Source organism: Oryx dammah, unplaced genomic scaffold (genome assembly GCF_014754425.2).
Source record: "Oryx dammah isolate SB20612 unplaced genomic scaffold, SCBI_Odam_1.1 HiC_scaffold_10, whole genome shotgun sequence".
NCBI lineage: Eukaryota > Metazoa > Chordata > Mammalia > Artiodactyla > Bovidae > Oryx > Oryx dammah.
Window position 1 is genome coordinate 16,572,888 of NW_024070194.1, and position 18,828 is coordinate 16,591,715.

General features: G+C 41.3%; 1 protein-coding gene across 2 annotated transcripts in view; it reads right to left on the reverse strand.

Moving 5' to 3' along the window:
* Nucleotides 1-18,828, reverse strand: part of CTNNBL1 (catenin beta like 1) — a 161,561-nt gene that overhangs the window by 55,749 nt on the left and 86,984 nt on the right. For both annotated transcript variants that reach the window (XM_040247338.1, XM_040247337.1), the window contains exon 11: nucleotides 8,513-8,694. In XM_040247338.1, coding sequence (XP_040103272.1) covers nucleotides 8,513-8,694 — 182 coding nt within the window. The remainder of the gene's footprint in view (nucleotides 1-8,512; nucleotides 8,695-18,828) is intronic.

Genomic DNA, 18,828 nt, shown 5'->3' on the forward strand with positions numbered 1-18,828 from the left:
GGAAAATTCTATATCCAAAATAAGAATTCAGCTAATGCTGCCACTGAAGAACTAAATTTCTCCCTGGCAAAATGAAAACGCAGAAGAAAAACAGTGATAAATGTTTCTCCTTCATTCTTTCCACCCAGGCCCTCAATATCAAAATTGAGTTTATGCTAAATTAGCTGAAATAGTCAAAATAATTAAAATTAGTACTATACCTATGACATATAAAAATTTGGAGGAGGCTTTTTTTTTAATCATAATATAAGAACAGCAATAACTATCAATATTAATGAATGCTTACCATGTGCCAAGTACTATCTTAAGCACTGTACATGTATTAACTCAGTCAGTCCTCACAACAGCTCTGCAGAGCCCTCCAAGGTCTGGCTTCTGCTTAACTAGTCTAATCTTCTGCTCCATGCTCTTTTTACCAAGGGCTGGTGCCAGACTGGTCTCAGAGGGTACTCGTGGCAAGCTTAACAAAGTACAGATCCACCAATATAATGCAGACTGGTGGAATCAGAAACTCTGAAACATGTCCCAGAAGGCTACATTTTAAACAAGTTTCCATATGATTCTGAGGGGCAGTGAGGTTTAAAGGCTCACTATAGCCTCTACCTCCCATCTTTTATTTTATACATGGTGCGCTTTTTTTTTTTTTTTTTTTTTAATTCTCATTTAACATTCCTTCACCTGGCTAATGGACTTCCCTGGTGGCTGAGACGGTAAAGTGCCTGTCTACAATGAAGGAGACCTGGGTTCGATCCTTGGGTCAGGAAGATCCCCTGGAGAAGGAAATGGCAATCCACTCCAGTACTATTGCCTGGAAAATCCCATGGACAGAGGAGCCTGGTAGGCTATAGTCCATGGGGTCGCAAAGAGTTGGAAACAACTGAGTGACTTCACTTCACCTGGCTAACTCAGATCTAAGATTTGGCTCAAGAGCCACACTGCTAAGGTGGAGCTATTTCTAACCTCCATCTGTTCTTCCACCACCTAGGAGCCCCTGATCTGTGCTCTCTTCTATCATTTTCCCTTGTACTATAAACACAGGTTTCCATGTCTCCCTAACTGGACTGTGAGCTTATTCACCGTCCATCTACAGCACCAAGCCTGGCGCAAAGAAGAGCTAGTGGTTTGATAAAAGAATGAATGAAGCCTCACTCATCTACCATTAGGGCTCTTATCCACAGAGCATCAGATGGAAATAGAAAGGCCTGGTACTTCATTCAAGATGTGATGAATTTTGACAGGACCAGCACAACCAGGATTATACCTAAGGGTCCTGACTGGCAGGCCATCACGATAAACTGGCTGTCTCATCTCTTGGTAGCTCTTGTTATAACCCAGCCTCCCCACATATGGAGTCCTGGTCCACAACTGGGCTTCAAACCCACATAAGTCAAGGAGACTGCACGCGACATGTAAACATAAATGTGAAATCAGAGAGGTAAGGATGACTATTTTTGAAAGGAAGCGGAGACACAGTAACTATTTGACCATTTGGTGAACGTCTACTTGCTAGAGACTATATAGGATGTTCACGATCATTATTCTTTCCACAACAATTTGAGGGAGGGTTTCATCTGGCTTGTTGACTGAAGAGGAATGGAAGGTCTAGAAAGAATGACTTCCCTAAGGCTACCAGCTAGTTTGGGGGCAAAGCTGGGATGTGAAGCCAGGTTGTCTCACAAAGACAATCCTCCTTCTCCCTATGCTCTGTTGCCTCTGGGTACCAACCAGAAGACCCACTGGAGCCACCCTGGTGCTGGAAGAAGCTTTAGAAGTGGACTAGGCTAAAATTCTGCTTTGCCACTAGCTTACTGAAAGGTATTTGGTAATTAACAAACTCTCTGAGACTCATCTATAAAAAGAAGATAGAAATGCCTAATTCATAAAGTATATACACCTATAACACCCTTGTTATATCAGTACAGGGGCTTCCTAGCTGGCTCAGAGGTAAAGAATCCACCCACCAATGCAGGAGACCTGGGTTCAGTCCCTGGGTCTGGAAGATCAGATGCCCAATAGAATGAGAGCTGGCCATGACCTTCTTCCCACAAAAGGGCAGGATAAGTTTCCAGGATACTAAATATAACCACTGCTTTACTGTCTTCCTCAGTGCCAAGCTACTGCGCTGTGCTCTACTTGAGAAAGGCCGGTGGGTTGTTACTCCTTCATACGACTGGAACCAGTTAGCAAACCAGCTGTGCAACACTCAGAATCATTCCCTGAAGCCTGATGAGGAAGCCTTAAGAGGAACCCCTTAAGTCCAAACACATTGCTTATTTCAGCATCCTTATGTTTTGTCATCTGAGGTCAGCAATGAGACAAGTAGCTGGAGGGAGAGAAAAGAAATGGATCCAGGAACTATTCAGTTAGAAGGTTTTCGGATGACAACAAAAAACAACAGCCAGACATTTCCATCCTTGTTTAACATAAAAGTGCCTGTTAGTAGATGGCTTAATGGTACTCTTAAAATTAAATACGATTTACTCTTCACTTGCTCATTGTTCTGATCACTATAATCAACTCTGGGATTTTCAAGCTTGAGGAACACAGAAAAAAGTATGTGTGGGGGGATCTTTGAATTCTCTGTTTACATGATATGAAGCAGTGGGGGTCTGGGGTTCCCCAGTCATACCCTCTGTAGGGGAGGTCTTGTCTCATCAAGACTGGGATGTTTGCATCTACTCCTTAAATGGCAGACTCAAGGGGAAAAGGAATTCATCTGGAGGGTACTTTTAATTAAAACTACCAAGAGAGGGAGTTCTCTGGTGGTCCGGTGGCTAAGACTCCAAGCTCCCAATGCAGGAGGCCTGGGTTTGATCCCTGGTCAGGGAACTAGATCTCACATGTCGCAACTAAAGATGTCGTGTGCCGCAATTAAGACCTGTCGGAGTCAAAATAAACAAAGCAAAAAAAAAAAAAAAAAAAAAACTACCAACAGTGTAGAAAGAAGAGGAACACAAACAGGAATCCTACTCCCATCCCAGCCACTAGTATTAGTGAAGCAGGCACAGTGTTAAGCAGTTGATCAGTATTATTTCATTTAATCCTCGCATAGCAACCTTATAAAAAGATAGATTTCAATATTATCCCAACTTTACAGTTGAGGAAATATAGGCTCAGGGAGGTCAAGGAACATTCCCAAAGTCATAAAGCTAGTAAAATGACAGGACCAAGACACCAACCCACATCTTGTTGTATACATGTGGGGAATATTAAGAATTAAGCATGGTGTGTGGATTTCTGCCTTGGGTGTGGAGTAGGACACCATGGGTAGAAGTGGTGCCATTTAGCAGAAGGAAAAGCAACAGAGACTTGGAAGGAATGAGTAGGGTTTTGAATGAGCTGACTTAACTACCTGGGGCAGCTGTCTTCTGGTTAACTAGCTGTGTTGATTACAGCCTGGGAAAGAGACAAGGCTGAAGACTTGGAAATCAGTGGCAAACAGAGGTTAAAGCTGCAGATAGTAGATGAGATCAAGGAGAGTGTGAGGAACTAAAAAAAAAAAAGAAAAAGAACTGGGGGACAACACTGCCAATCCATGTGAAAATGAATGCCTGAGGGACAGGCTGAAGCAAAGGATCTGGAGATGGAACCCTGGGAAACCCTATTATCCTGTCACATAATAGGGTTGTTAAATTTTGGACATAGTATGAGGTCCTATAAAGTTAAAAGTCGGCCCTAAACAATGCCATGTCATTACCACAGCCCACCATGGACACGATACAATTTTTTTTGCCTGTGTTGGCTAAACTCCCTTCTCTGACGGCAGGAAAGCTTTTGCTATTTCCCTCTTCTAACCCTGGTAGGTGGTGGGAGCTCTGGTCTGCAGGTCCTCACTGTCAAGAGCCTGTAAGTACCAGGCAACTGCACACCTCCTGACTTGAGGAGTCCCCCAGAATCACAATTCTTTGCAGATGACAGAAAAGTATTCTTTAAAGCAGTGACCTGTTCTCAACTGCTGTCATTGTTGATGAGCTAAAATGTGCACATATGCCTACCATGCACACCGCACACCTACACACTGCTTGGTAGCTCACCCCCTTAAAGCCTCTAATAGCCTCCAGGGGAACCATGTTAAAACAGCGCAATTAACTAGAACTGCTATAAACTCAATAACTCACCTACCTAATGAAGCAATACATGGAAAATTGGACCTATTTTAATAAGAATTTTTAAAAGAGACAAGAAGTAAAGGTCAAATGCCAGTTCTGGATCCCAGCTCTGTTCTTCTTCCCTCATATTCTGAAGCAGTTAATTCCAAGGAAACAATACATACTGTGCTATTCTCTATAAAACCAAGGTGGCAGCCAGTCATGCTATTGTACCCAAGGGCAAATTTTTTCTTCCCAACCCATCCCCCAAGCTAAGTGCCCTCCCTGATCTATTTCAGAAGGTTTTATTATGTGAACCTGAATGTATTTCAATTACAATAATTCTTTTCCCTCTTCATCCCAACTCACAAAAGAAGAACTACATTCCCAGCAATTCTAGGTTATAAGCGTGGTCTCTGCTTCTTCCCTTCTCTCTCTGGAGTCAGCTTAATCTAGAGACTGTCCTCTCTCAAGCCCTTCTGTTGGCTTGGGGAACATAAAACATGGTTGTTTTTATGCCAGTCCTCTATTTAGCATATCAGGACTCCTGACAGTCCCGTCAAGAATGAGTGCCTATTCTCCAGAAGCTATCACATGGTAATTGGACTGCAGGCCGATAAAACCCACACTCTCCCAACCTGGGGTGTGGGCAAGTCTCTTTGCCTGGCTTCCCAGTGACCTCCTAGAAGAATGAGTATGTGTGACTAAGGCCAGGTTGGGCAGAAATGGAGACAGATTTAGTGGAGATCTTATACTTCCTGAAGTGCCTACCGTATTCTAGAGTCTGCGCTAAGCTTGTATTTGTCACTTCACCTGACCCTCACAACCACCCTCGGTGGTAGACCTAGCATTTTACATAAGGGGCAAGAATTCACTGGAAAAGACCCTGATGCTGGGAAAGACTGAAGGCAAAAGGAGAAGAGGGCAGCAGAGGATGAGATGATTAGACAGCATCACTGACTCAGTGGACTTGAATTTGAGCAAACTCAGGGAAATAGTGAAGGACAGGGAAACCTGGAGTGCTGCAGTCCATGGGGTTGCAAAGAGTCAAACACAACTTAACAACAAGGCTCAGAGAGTTTAAAAATTAACCCCGTGGATAAGCAGTGGATCCTTCTATACCACACCAGGCTATACTGCTATCATATGAGTTTGGGAAAGTTTTGAGAAGCGACAGGGGCTGAGACTGGACCAGGATGAACTTAATCCTGAATCTGACAAGAAAGGGAAGCTTACAGGGCAGCCATTCAGAGGTTCTGGACAGGCAAGCTGACTCCCAGCCCACAGTGCTTTACTAGGAGTTGCTAGATTACCAGAAGAGTTTGTCATAGGGTGGCCTCGCCTCTAAGGAAGTTCTACCCATGACAGTGCTCTGAAAGGCACAGCTCTAAAGGATAGGAGAGGAGTTCTGCCACAGTTTCTAAGCACATGCTGCTGCTGCTGCTGCTAAGTCGCTTCAGCCGTGTCCGACTCTGTGCGACCCCACAGACGGCAGCCCACCAGGCTCCCCTGTCCCTGGGATTCTCCAGGCAAGAACACTGGAGTGGGTTGCCATTTCCTTCTCCAATGCATGAAGGTGAAAAGTGAAAGTGAAGTTGCTTATCCATGTCTGACTCTTTGCGACTCCATGGACTGGAGCCCACCAGGCTCCTCCATCCATGGGATTTTCCAGGCAAGAGTACTGGAGTGGGGTGCCATTTCCTTCTCCATCTAAGCACATGAGACAAAGAAAAACTTAAGGCTAGGAACCCTCTTGGTTTTGCTTCCAAACAGGCTGGGATAAAAACCACTTGCCCCAGGGGTATGATCAACAACCATCAACTGTACTGACTCAACCCTGCGAGGTTCTGGAGAGCCCCGAACATCTGTCTGTCTTTAATGAGCAGTCTGTTAGGGAAGCAACTGTCCATTCATGCCATCCATGAACACACACTGTGCATCCGCCACATGCCAAGCACAGGGCTAGGCCCTGGGATCCAGAGTTGACAACGTTATTGGTTCCATAATCTTCAGGGCTATGAAGTCAAAGTCCAGGGTCCAAGAGTTCATTCAGAAGAGGTTCTATTCTAGCCCTGGGGCTCATGTTATGTTTCCCTGAGCAAGTGACATTAAAACTGAGGACTTGAAGGATGATGGAAAGGCAGTCAGGTGCACAGGTCAGAGAAAATTGTTAAGATGGAGGTAAGAGCATGGTCGAAACCTGGGGCTGGGCATGTTCGCAAACACTCCTGATGCTGGAGGCCGCTGTGCTCCAGCTTACCACACACACCTGGTCCACTTGCTTCAGAAGAGTAAGCATGTGCAGAGTGACCCAGAAGACAGGACAAAGAAACCTTGCACAAGGCGCCCGTGCTTCACCCTGCTTGCCTTCGCACCCTACTGCTCACAGCCAGGAGCAGAGGCAGCTAGGCAGGGTGGGAGAAGGGCTGGGGCTGTGTTTCCTCCTCAGGGTTCACTGCTCTTTGGGTGCCGGTGTATTCAGGATGCAGAGCTCATCCTCCCCAGCCCATTATAGTCCAAACATGCCTTCCAGGAGCTGTCTTCCCAAGCCATTGCCCTCACTAATACAATGTTATCAAATTCCTAATACGGGTACTCTAAAGCAAATGTACTGTTACCAGCACGCCACCGGGCACATTTTTCAGAAGGAAAACAGCTGCTTACTGAATCTGTCACTTGTCTTCTCAGAGACCTTACGGTACCGATGTCAGAGCTTTTATTCACTACTCTAGTTTCCGAATCTAACAGAGCAGGAAGGAAAATGCAGTCCAGAGAAGTTAAGTAGTGTCTAAAGTCACACAGCTACTTAGCTGTAGAACCACAGCTTGGTTCCTTCCTCAGTTGATCTCCTCATCTAAATAACAAGGATAGTACCATCTATTTCATGGGTTGTGAGGTCCAAATGGGGCTTTCCAGGTGGAACCAGTGGTGCAGAACCCGCCTACCAACGCAGGAGATGTAACAGACATGGGTTTGATCCCTGGGTTGGGAAGATCCCCTGGAGGAGGGGATGACAACTCACTCCAGCATTTCTTGCCTGGAGAATCCCATGGACAGAGAAGCCTGCTAGGCTATAGTCCGTAGGGTCACAAAGAGCCAGACACAAATGAGGTGACTGAGCACGCACTCGTAAGGCCCAAATAAGGAAGCACATAATGGAGCCATGCTAGGAATGTGGCAGGATTTCAATGAATGGTGACAGTCTCCTAAATTTTATCTCCAAGATCTTCAAGACCATCCATTCTCTCTCCCATGCATAAATTTCCATTGAGGAAAGAAAAAAGACCAGCAATGGGGTTAACATGTTCACAGCTGGGGTTTCAGTCAGTACCTGGTTTGAGGTAACCTGAACTTTCTATGTGTTGTCAGACCTCCAGTCCAGAGTTCTTCCCTGCCAGACTTTTTGCTGTGTCTGGAGAGGAGATTCCATCAAAGAAGGTATCCCTGGTGGTAACCACTGAAGACATGCCACATCACCCTCCTTTTAGCCATTTCAAGTTGGTAGAGACTAAGTCAAGTCAAGATGAAAAGAGACTTTTATCTAGAAGGGTAAGGAATAAAAAAGATTCTGCAGACATCTATGCTGTTCTATTAATCACTGATGAAAAAAAAAATCAAATCATGGGACAGATGTTAACTTCTGATAAGACGACTAAATTAGCCAGTCAGCCAGCCCAGGTCCTCCTCTTTTACACACACCACCACCTCATCCCCCCTGTAGCCCTTTCTCCATACTTTAAAATAACCACCCAACCATGTAAATTCCCTCTGCAAGTGTTTGTTAGCCTCCAGCAGAACCGTCAATGCTCATAAATCCGGGGCCTTCCAGACTGCACTGCCGTCATTTACTGGGAGAGGGGAAGCAGCAGGCCACTAGACTAGAGCAGGGCGGGACTGGTCTAGCAGCAACCACTCTGCTTACAGCACCGCGATTCATGGCATTTTGCTGGGAGTGCGCACCACCAGGGAGCAGAAACATAAAAAGGGGCACCTGGGCTGTAAATAGTTTATTTCGGCAATTCCTGATGTTGGCGGAATCATACTTTAATACAGAAGTACATGAAAGCGCTACTCCGGAGGTGACATGTGTTGCCACCCCATTACTCTTTTCGAAAGGGCCTTCCATCAGAGAGACACCTTGCTACAAATTACAGTGAAGAAAACAAAACCTTCATGAACAGGCTTATTAACAGGCCAGCAGGGAATGGAACCACCAGAAGCAGTGTGACAAAGGCCATCCGGGACCAGGGGTCACCGGGTTGCTTTTCCATGCACAGAAAATAAGCAGCTAAAAAAGAAAAAGGTAGCACACTTCCACCTAAGAGTCGACTCCTCAGCTACACAGCACTTTGCCAAAGCAGCTCTCATCTCCCCCATTTCTCCTAACACCTTTCAATGAGGCTGACTTCTCCAGCGAACCCTACCTTCATGCTCCTTCTCAGTGGTTCCCACTTTCTTGATCTTCCTGGGAGACTTCATAAAAAGGGGAAAGATGGTCCGTAAGCCAAGAATGTCAACAAACTTGTGGCAGTTGTCTGTGCCCTCGGGTCCAATCATGGCATGGTCCAGCACTTTCAGGGCACTGCTCCGGGAGATCTTCTTTTCTCTGGGAACAAAAGAGATTTTACATAAGGCATTTTATGAGCATGTCTAGTCTTAAAAAAAAAAAAAAAGTGTATTTACTGCAAAATTCATTACAATGGAAAAAAGAAAAAGCAAAAATAATTTAAAGGTGCACCAGTCAAAACATTATTACATTATAGTATATCTACATGGAATATTACATACTTATTAACAATCAGGAGAGTAGGTGTTAGAATGAACAAGTTCTTATGATCATAATGGTAAGCATGAAAAATAATATTCAAAATTCCAAATGAAGCATTACCTCATGTAAAAATATGTAAAAAATATGCATTAGAAGACACTGGAAAGAAACAAATCAAAATACTAACAGGTTATTTCAAGGTGGTAGAATTATGGATCACCTATTCTTCCTTTTTCTTTCTCTTTAACAGCTTTATCAAGATATAGTTGACACACCATACAATTCACCCATTTAAAATGTATAATTCAATGGATCTTAGAATATTCAGAAATGTGACACCATCACCTTAGGCAATTATAGAACAGTGTCATCATTGCCAAATTCAACGTCATGAAGATTTAAACCTATGTTTTCTTCTAAGAGTGTACTAGTTTTAGTTCTTACTTTTAGATCTTTATTTTTGAATTAATCTGTGTATGTGGTATTAGTTAAGGATCCAACTGCATCCATTTGCATGTGGGTTTCCAATTGTGACATCTGAACTGAGTCTGAAGTATGATTATTTGCCAGGCAGAGAAGAGAAAGCCATGATATTGGCGGTGGTAAGCAGTATGTGCAAAAGTACAGGAGGTCTGTAAGAGCGTGTCACTTGGAGGGACTGGAAGTAGCTCTGAATGATGGGGGGGGGGGGGGCGGGTGAGACGATTGAGGGGAAGTGGGCAGGAGCAGGTCACGACAGGCCCTGGCTGTGCTGCCCAAGGAACCTGGGCTCCATGCCACTGATGCTGAAGAAGCCACGAAATGTTTAAGGAAAGGAGGGCACTACATAAATAGAGTTTTGAAAGCTTAATCTGGCAGTAGTGCGATGAAGGGCCTGGAGGGACAGAGCTTGCGGGTCAGGAGAGAGAATATGACAAGAGAGCAAGTGAAAACAACAGAGCTCTGATTGTGGCAGGGTACCAAAAAGGCATATTTGTGAGACATGAAATCTTAAATATCAGGAGGAGGGTAAATACATTTCTAAATTCAGCAGGGAGGGGTTTTTCTGCATCAAAATGAAATTCTGAAAGGAAACTAGACAAATAATATATTTGTTTTCACTACAGCTGGACTTCAGCATCTCACTCTACAAACTTAAATTTACAAAGGTTATGACTAGGGCATGTAACCATGTGAGGAGAAATTAGGAAACTGAAATACAATATCCTTACTGTTTAGCCACTCAGAAAAAGTCCTCTTGAAATGAATGACGATCATGTAACAGGGCACCTTCCAGTCACCATTCCGCATACATTCAGACCATTTCACATATAACAGAATTGTTTGAAATGCTAAAGGTAAAGGATGCTGGTTTAGCCAAGTCTCTCTCTCTTTTTGCCGTGCCTAAGCAAATTTAACAAACGAAAGATTTTAAAAGTAAAACCCCTTTCCAGGTAGGCAATGTAAGACGCCTTTAAAGGGGGCAGTAATTGCATATTGATCACCATTTAGGCAAGCTGCATGGAGGTGAACTTTGGAATATTCATTGGGCTCAAGTTCAGGCTTTTAGCAATCAATAGCTGTTTGGCCTGACTTTCTTGGGTTGGCTTTATTTGAAATATTTATTCTACTTGAGGACAAGTAGTTTATCTTAGTCTTGGCTGGGTTCATCAGGTTGTCCATCATGCCAGGACCAATGTGGATGCTGGCTGCTATAAAATGGGTGCTGGTGGGAAAGGACTGAGTCATCTACTCTTCTACCAAGGTGAACCTTCTGAGGAGGCAGAAAGGGGAGGAGAGGGAAGCTTCCACTGTTGCTTTAATCCACTTACGCTTCATTAGACAGAAACACTTTCGTAATAAACATGCATTCTGAGTATGTTTGTTCTTTCATCAAATATTTACGAAGCACCTAACAAGTGCCAGATATTAAGCTGAGATGTGAAGAGAGGCACAGCTCATGCTTCTGAGGAGTGCAGTTCACAGGGGGAGACAGATGTGCAGACCATGGTATACTGAGAAGAAGAGCCATGTACTACAGTAGAGGTGTACACAGGGGAGAATATGAATGCAGGGAGGAGGGCTGACTATGAGTCAGGGAGGCCTCACAAAGGGGATGATGCCTGAACCAAGGTGCACTGGATGGCTTTCTCAGATCGGCAAAAAAGATAAGGGTATTTCAAGCAGAAGGAAACAACAGCATATGACAAGGCATGAGTAAGCACGTTACATTCAGGGAAGTGGTGCAGGGTCCTGTGAGAACATTAAGAGCCAGAGGGGCAGCAGGAAAAAAATGAAGCCAGTTGATTCTGTGTATTAGAAAGATCATACTTGCTACAGTGGGTTGCACTGTATCAAGGGAGGGCAAGAGGAAGAAGTAGAAGAAAGAGCGGAAATACATGGAAGGCAGAGACACTGGTAAAAAACGCGAAGTAACAAGAGACTATGGGTGAAAAGAGGTGAGTTCAGATTGATCCTGGGTGCTGGTGAGACACCAGCTTAGACTTACCGGTCTGCAGTCCAGGAATGAGATTAAAAATAGAGGGAAATGGACTTCGCTTGGTGGTACAGTGGATGACAGACCGCCTGCCAATACATGGGACACAAGTTCGATCCCTGGTCTGGGAGGATTCCACACGCTGCAGAGCAACTGGGCCCACGCGCCACAACCACGGAACCGTGCAAGCTGCAACTGCTGAAGCCAGAGCACCTAGAGCCTGTGCTTCACAAGAGAAGCCACCACAGTGAGGAGCCTGTGCACCGCAACCAGAGAGCAGTCCTGGCTCAGCAACTAGAGAAAGCCCATGTGCAGCAGTGAACACCAAGCGCAACCAAACACAAATGAATAAATAAATAAACTTTTTTTTTTTAATGGAGGGAAATGTGTGTGCTCAGTCCCTTCCAACTCTTTGTGATCCCATGTGTAAGAATGATTAAATCTATGACTAGTAATTGAATCAATGATGTGAAGATTACCTTAAGAGGGTGAACAAAATATGCAGAAAAGAGGGATTAAACCCTGGAGAAAACTTATTTGAAAGACAAGTGAAAGAATTAAAGCCCACTCCCTTCTCAACCAGAAGACTGTGAGGAATCAAGAAAAAAGGTGACAGGCAGTGACAGTCTTCTTTAAAAGACACTGTGAAGCATAAACTTATTTCTGCAAAAAAACTTGGATAATGCCATATGAGCTCATTTTTGTTTGCTTTAAAATGTACATGATTAAGTTCATTTCCCTTTAGCACCCCAAATATATCACTTTCCAGGATCCAAGATTCCTATGAATTAGACATAAGATCAACATGACTAAGTTCACAGGTGCTCTCAAAGTACAGTGCGAAAGAACACTAGTGCTATGGCAGATGCTAAGAGATATTCCACCTCTAAAACAGAATAGTGGCAGTCTTCTACATTGCTAGATTCATTTTTTTCCATTTCTATTCCCATTCATTTTTTATAAACTACTAGTACCAACCATTTCTTGACTGCCTGTGCCAGAAAATGAAACAAATATGTAGAAAACAAAGGTAAGATTTTTGTTTCTAGCACTATAGTAGACATAAAAACACAGTAAAAATCAGAAACAGAAAGAAAGACATGTGGGAGACTTCTCCGGCAGTCCAGTGACTAAGACTCCACGCTCCCCCTGCACAGCAATGAAGACCCAGCACAGCCAAAAATAAACAAATAAAATCACACACACACACACACACACACACACACACACACATATATATATATATATATATACAAAGATTCTACCCTTCCAACACAAGGGATGAGGGTTTGATCCTTGCTCAGGGAACTAAGATTCCCCCCCCATGCTACAAGGTAAGGCCAAAAGAAAAAAAAAAAAGGAAGGAAATTCCCAAATATTTTAAAACTAAATAATACACTTCTAAATGTATCATGGGTCAAAGATGAAATCAAAAGAGAATTAGAAGGTGTTTTGAACTGAAAATACAATATATTAAAATGTGTATAACATGGTTTAAAGCAGCAATTAGAGGGAAATTTATACCATTAAATATATATTAGAAAATTCAAGAAAGATGTCAGGTCAGTGATCTCAAATTCCCTTCCTGAGGAATCAGAAGAATAGCATATTAAACCCCAAGCAATCAGAAGGAAAGAAATAATGAAGATCAGAGTAGAAATCACTGAAACAGAAAACAAACAAAAAACTGGTAGAAATCAATGAAAACAAAAACTGATTCTTTGAAAAGATGACACAAATGACTAACATTAGAAATAGCAGAAGGCATATATCCCTGCAGATTATATAAGTTAAAAGGATAATAAGGGGATATTCAAGAACAACTTTATGCCAAAAAATTCTACCACTTGGATAAAATGAATTCCTTAAAAGACACAAACTACCCAAGTTTACTCAAAGAAAAAAAAAGGAAAAAGAAAAAAGATCACTGGAACAAGTGAAAAAATTTTACTTTATCAAAATTTAAAACTTCTCTGGGAATTCCCCAGCAGTCCAGTGGTTAGAACTTGGGGATTTCACTGTGGTGGCCTGGATTCAATTCCTGGTTGGGGAACTAAAATCCTGTAAGATGTGTGGTGCAGCGACTGCCACCCCCTCAATCCCCAATTAAAACTTTTCAAAAGACTATGTTCTGAAAATGAAAAGGTATGCTACAGACTGGAAGAAAATATCTGTAAAACATATATCTGACAAGAGTGTATCTATGACACAGAAAGAAACGTTAATAATGAGACAACCACTCTTACCCCTGCTCAGAATGGGCAAAAGGTTTGACCATATACTACTAAAGAAGATATGTAGATGGCAAATAAGCACATGAAAAGACACTCAGTATCATTAGCCATGAGGGAAATTCAAATTAAAACCAAAAGACACCCACTAGAATGACTGAAATACAAAACACTATGTATACCTATCATATGATCCAGATGTGATAGGATCAACTATCATTCTGATCCTAGATAGGATTCAACTCATAGATATCTATCCAAAAGAGATGAAAAATATTGTTCACCCAAAGATTTTATACATGAATATTAATAGCAGCTTTGTTCTTAAAAGCAAAAAACTGAAAATCTAAATGTCCATCAACAAATGAATAAACAAACTATGATATACTTTTAAATGGAATACTATCCAGCAAAGAAAAAGGGACAAACAATTGTTACATGTGGCAGAATCTCAAAATAATTATAGTGAGTTAAACAGTTAAACTGAAAGAAAAAAAAAAAAAAACCTCAAGAGTAAAAACTGATGGTTCCTAAAACGGACGTATGAATGCTACAGACTGGAAGAAAATATCTGTAAAACATATATCTGACAAGAGTGTATCTATGACACAGAAAGAAACGTTAATAATGAGACCACCACTCTTACCCCTGTTCAAAATGGGCAAAAGGTTTGCCCATTTTCCTTTTTTTTTTTTTCCTTTTGGCCTATACAGTTAATAATCAGCATGGGTTCACTGTATTTCTGCTACACAAACCCAAGCTGCAATTGTACACATCCCTTGGGATCACGTGGGTCTCTTCTTTTTCTAACTGGAACAGGGTTTTACAACAGAAGTAATAAGCTTCATGTCAACGTTTTCAAGGAAACTGACAACGTAATTCTTCTGTCTCCCACTGGCTTTGTTGTTTCTCAGAGAACAGTGAACCATTTGATAAAAGGACATACTGTTAAAAAGTGCTCTGTGGAGGCAAGAAGCAAACGCTTCCGAGCACAGTATGTAATTTAACCCGGTACACTGAAATCTTAAATCTGCAGCAACATCTTACCAAAGATAGACATCTGTAACCAAGCACAAAGAAATGGCAAACCAGTCTCCATCCAGGGGCAATGAGGCCGTCTTTACGGCTCCACCCTCATTTTCTGCTAAATTCTAAGACGGCCATGGCCCCATAGGTATAATTTAGTCTTATTTCTGTGAATTGGACCCTATAAATCTCATCACTTTGTTAAACTGCAAGATAAACTGTAATTCTCCCAAATTTTATTTTTCTCTCAACTATTCCTGACTACCAAAATGCCACTTGGTTCATGTTCATATCTTAACTCTCTGGCTGCCAGCCAAGGATCATCCAAATATCCTCTTTGTACCCTAATTCTTCCCAGGTGGCTCAGATGTAAAGAATCTGCCTGCCAATGCAGGAGATGAGAGTTTGATCCCAGGCTCAGGAAGATCCCCTGGAAAAGGGAAATGGCAACCCACTCTAGTATTCTTCCCTGGAAAATCTCATGGTCAGAAGAGCCTGGCGGGCTACAGTCCAGCGGGTCACAAAAGAGTCAGACGCGACTTAGTGACTAGACAACAACCACCCTAACTCTTGACTACCAAGCCAAAAGAATGAGGGCAAGATACCCGAAAGGCAGGGCCTCTGGTTTTCTCTTCCTTTCAGGAGAAGAGTTCTCCACCGCGCAAGAGGCTCTGTGGGTCCCACCCATACCTCATATTTTCTCTTTCCTTATCAAAAAACAACGACCAAAAATGAGAAATCCTTTTTTTTTTTTTTTTTTGAGTTCTTATACTCTGGGATGGCTACCTGCTGTTTCTTTCACAGCATGAGTTCCATTTTAAAATATCACCTCAGCAACCGTTTTTCTTCTTTTTCAAAATGTCTTCATCTATTCTTTGGCAGAGAGAGAAAAAAACAAACAAAAAAATTGCCTTTTTTTCCCTTATTGATTCTGTCAAGCACTGTGAAATCCAGACACTCTTAACACAGGAATGAAAAAAAGTCACCCGACAACTAAACTAACCCTGGGAGGGAAGGGGAAAGAAGAGGGGAAAGGCCTGTGAGGCGGGGGCTGAGAGGTCCCAGACCTCCAAACGGTGCTCAGGAACAAAAGCTGAAACTCAGCTACAAATCTACAGGAAGGGCTTCTTTGAACCTTGAGTAGAAAGGTTATAAGAAATAAATACCTAAACCATAACCCTAAAATATCTAGGAGGAGGATGGAAGAGGAGAGTTGAGAGGGTCAAGTGTTTCAAGGGGGGATAAACTCAAGTGTAGACACTTGCATTGGCTTTGCTCTGAAGCCCAGCATGGGCACAAGCCAAACACAGCAGTGAGCCCAGGACTACAGCTGATGCCTGGCTTTCCTGGAGTCTTGAAGATCAGGTTCACCACCACCCTATTTTATATTCCTCGCACACTAAAAAATTTCACATGGGCGAACAGGACTAAATATCTCTTGATGGGAGGTTACATTCTCAGCTACATGGCTTTTAATAAATCATTCCTCATTCTTCGGGCCTATCTGCAGGATCTGCCAGCAATTCTATGACCCAATGATTCTAAAAAGCAAAAATATTTCTCAAGACTTTCCTTATTCATTTAGAAAATATTTACTGAGTGCCTAATATGTGTTATTGCTAGATTCTGGGAATACAGAGAGGAAAACCTGGTTCCTGCTCTCAAGAGTCTTATAGTACAGCCAGGGACAAAGAGATGCTCGCCACACAGGATGGTAAGTGCTCCCACAGTGGTGAGCAAGGGATGCCTGAACCTAATCTCTAAAATCAACAGGGGGTGTGTGGATGTAAGGACAGGGCAAGGGGAAGTGATATAGGGACAGAGGCTTCTTAAAAGAAATTTAGCCTAAGTATCAAGGGTGAGGAACCCAGAGAAAATAAAGAAATGTGTTAAGGAATCTAAAATAGTTTGGTTTAGAGAACAGAAAGTACATGTGTGGGAATAGGAGAATGAGTGGAGATGGCCACAGGAGAATTAGGCAGAGGACAGATCCTGAAGGGACTTGGTACCACTTCAAATGTTCATAAACAAATAAATCAAGCTTCATTTTTCAAAAAGCAAATTACACTAACAGAAAAGAAATGGAATAAATTGCTTAACTTCTACAGAAGGAAAATGAAAGAACTAAAAGAGAAAACAAAATAAAATCTTCAAGAAAACCATCAGAACAAATTAAAGAGAAGGAAAGGGCCAAACACAACAGTCATTGTAATAGAAACAAGTACATTAAATTCATATGCTTAAAAATAAACTCTCACATTGGACTAAAAATCCAAAAAAGCAGCAAGCTCTTAATAGGGGTCACATATAATATAAAATGACATAAAAGGTTAAAATAAAACCATAGGAAGGGATACGATAGATAAATACAAAATTATAAAAGAATTCAAAACCAATTCATTACATGCAATAAAAAGGACTATTTAACACTAACAAAGATATACAATTCAAGATTAAAATAAAAGAATTAGCATTTACTTGCTGAATAAACAATGTAGAATATAACAAGCAAAAGAGTCAAGAATAAAAGGAAAAAAAAAAAGCCAGTTATATTAAGATACCAATATTACTCTCAAAGTTTGACAGATTAGTTTTTTAAAAAATGGATATGGAAGAGTTAAAATATATTTCAAAAATTGATTTAGGAGTTATGTACAGGACTTTATACTCTAGCAACACAAACTGTAAGTGTCCATGGAATATACACAAAAACTAGCCATCTACAAGGCCACAGATAAAGTCTCAAATTAGAAAAGCAGATACTAATCAGCCTATATTTTCTATTAAGGTAATAAGAAAACAAGACTTAACCACTTGAAACTGTGTGATGAAGCTAAGCCATTTTAAGAGGAAAATTTTAACCTTAAAGTTTGTTTGTTGTTGTTGTCTTCCCCTTTGTCTGTGCCACAAGGCTTGTGGGATCTTAATTCCCTGACCAGGGACTGAACCCAGGCCCTTGGCAGTGAGAGCACAGAGTCCTAACCACTGGACTGCCAGGGAATCCTGAATGTTTTTATTTTTGAATAAGAGGATTATTTTTAAAAGCATTAACCATTCAACTCAGGTATTTAGGAAAGGGCAACAGAATAAACAGAAAGAAAGAAGAAAAAAGGAATTAAAGACAAACAAATTTGTGAGAAGGCAAAAAGCATACAAATAAACAAAATGCCAAACCAAAAGCAAAGACAAGCTCAATCACTTTTAACAAAGTTGACTGAGCAAGAAAGCAGGGAAATGTAAATAGACAACATTAAGAGTTATAAAGAAGACATAATGAGCAGAAAGTGAAAAAGATGAAATGGAAGATACAGAACAGAATTACACAAATACAAGGACAACTTATATCAATAAACTTTGAAGTCTATGAAATTGAAAATTTCTAGGAAAATACAAAATATCAAGTTGTCTTTGAAAATCAGAACACTGATAAAAGAATCAAAGACCTAAATAAATGGAGAAATATACCATGTTCATGGATTGGGAGTCTCACTGTTGCAAAGATGTGCATCCTCCCCAAAAGAATCTACAGAATCATTAGAAAGCCAATCAGAACCCCAGCAGTTTTTCTAGAAATTTATATACAAAGAAACTATAGAACTAGAATAGTTAAAAGTCTTTAGAAAGACATTAAGTAAGACAATTACATCACATAATTTATTTCAAGACTCAACTGTACAGTCAGAACAGGGTTGTGTTGCCAAAAAGACAGACACATAGATCAATGAAGCAGAATAGAAAGCACAAAAAATAGACCCACACATGTAAGATAAGTAATTTCTGAAAAAAGTGTAAAGGCAATTAACTGGAAAGTGCACAATCTTTGCAATAAATGGTGCCAGAATTGCATATATGGGTTCTAGTGGACTCCGGGAGTTGGTGATGGACAGGGAGGCCTGGCGTGCTGCGGTTCATGGGGTTGCAAAGAGTCTAATACAACTGAGCGACTGAACTGAACTGATGCAAAAATTATAAATAAAACCAAGAACCTCAATTCATACCTAACACCAAATATGAAAATTATTTTTAAATTGATCACAGATCTATAAATGTAAACCATAAAACTGAAAATTCTAAAAAAAAAGATGAAAGAAACACTTTGAGACCCTGGTTAGCGAAACATAGTTTATATGACATACCAAAAGTACAATTAAAAAAAATATATATATATTTTAAAATTAGACTTTATCAGTAAAACTTTTGCTCTTTAAAAGACACTGCTAAAAAATGAAAAGGCAAGCC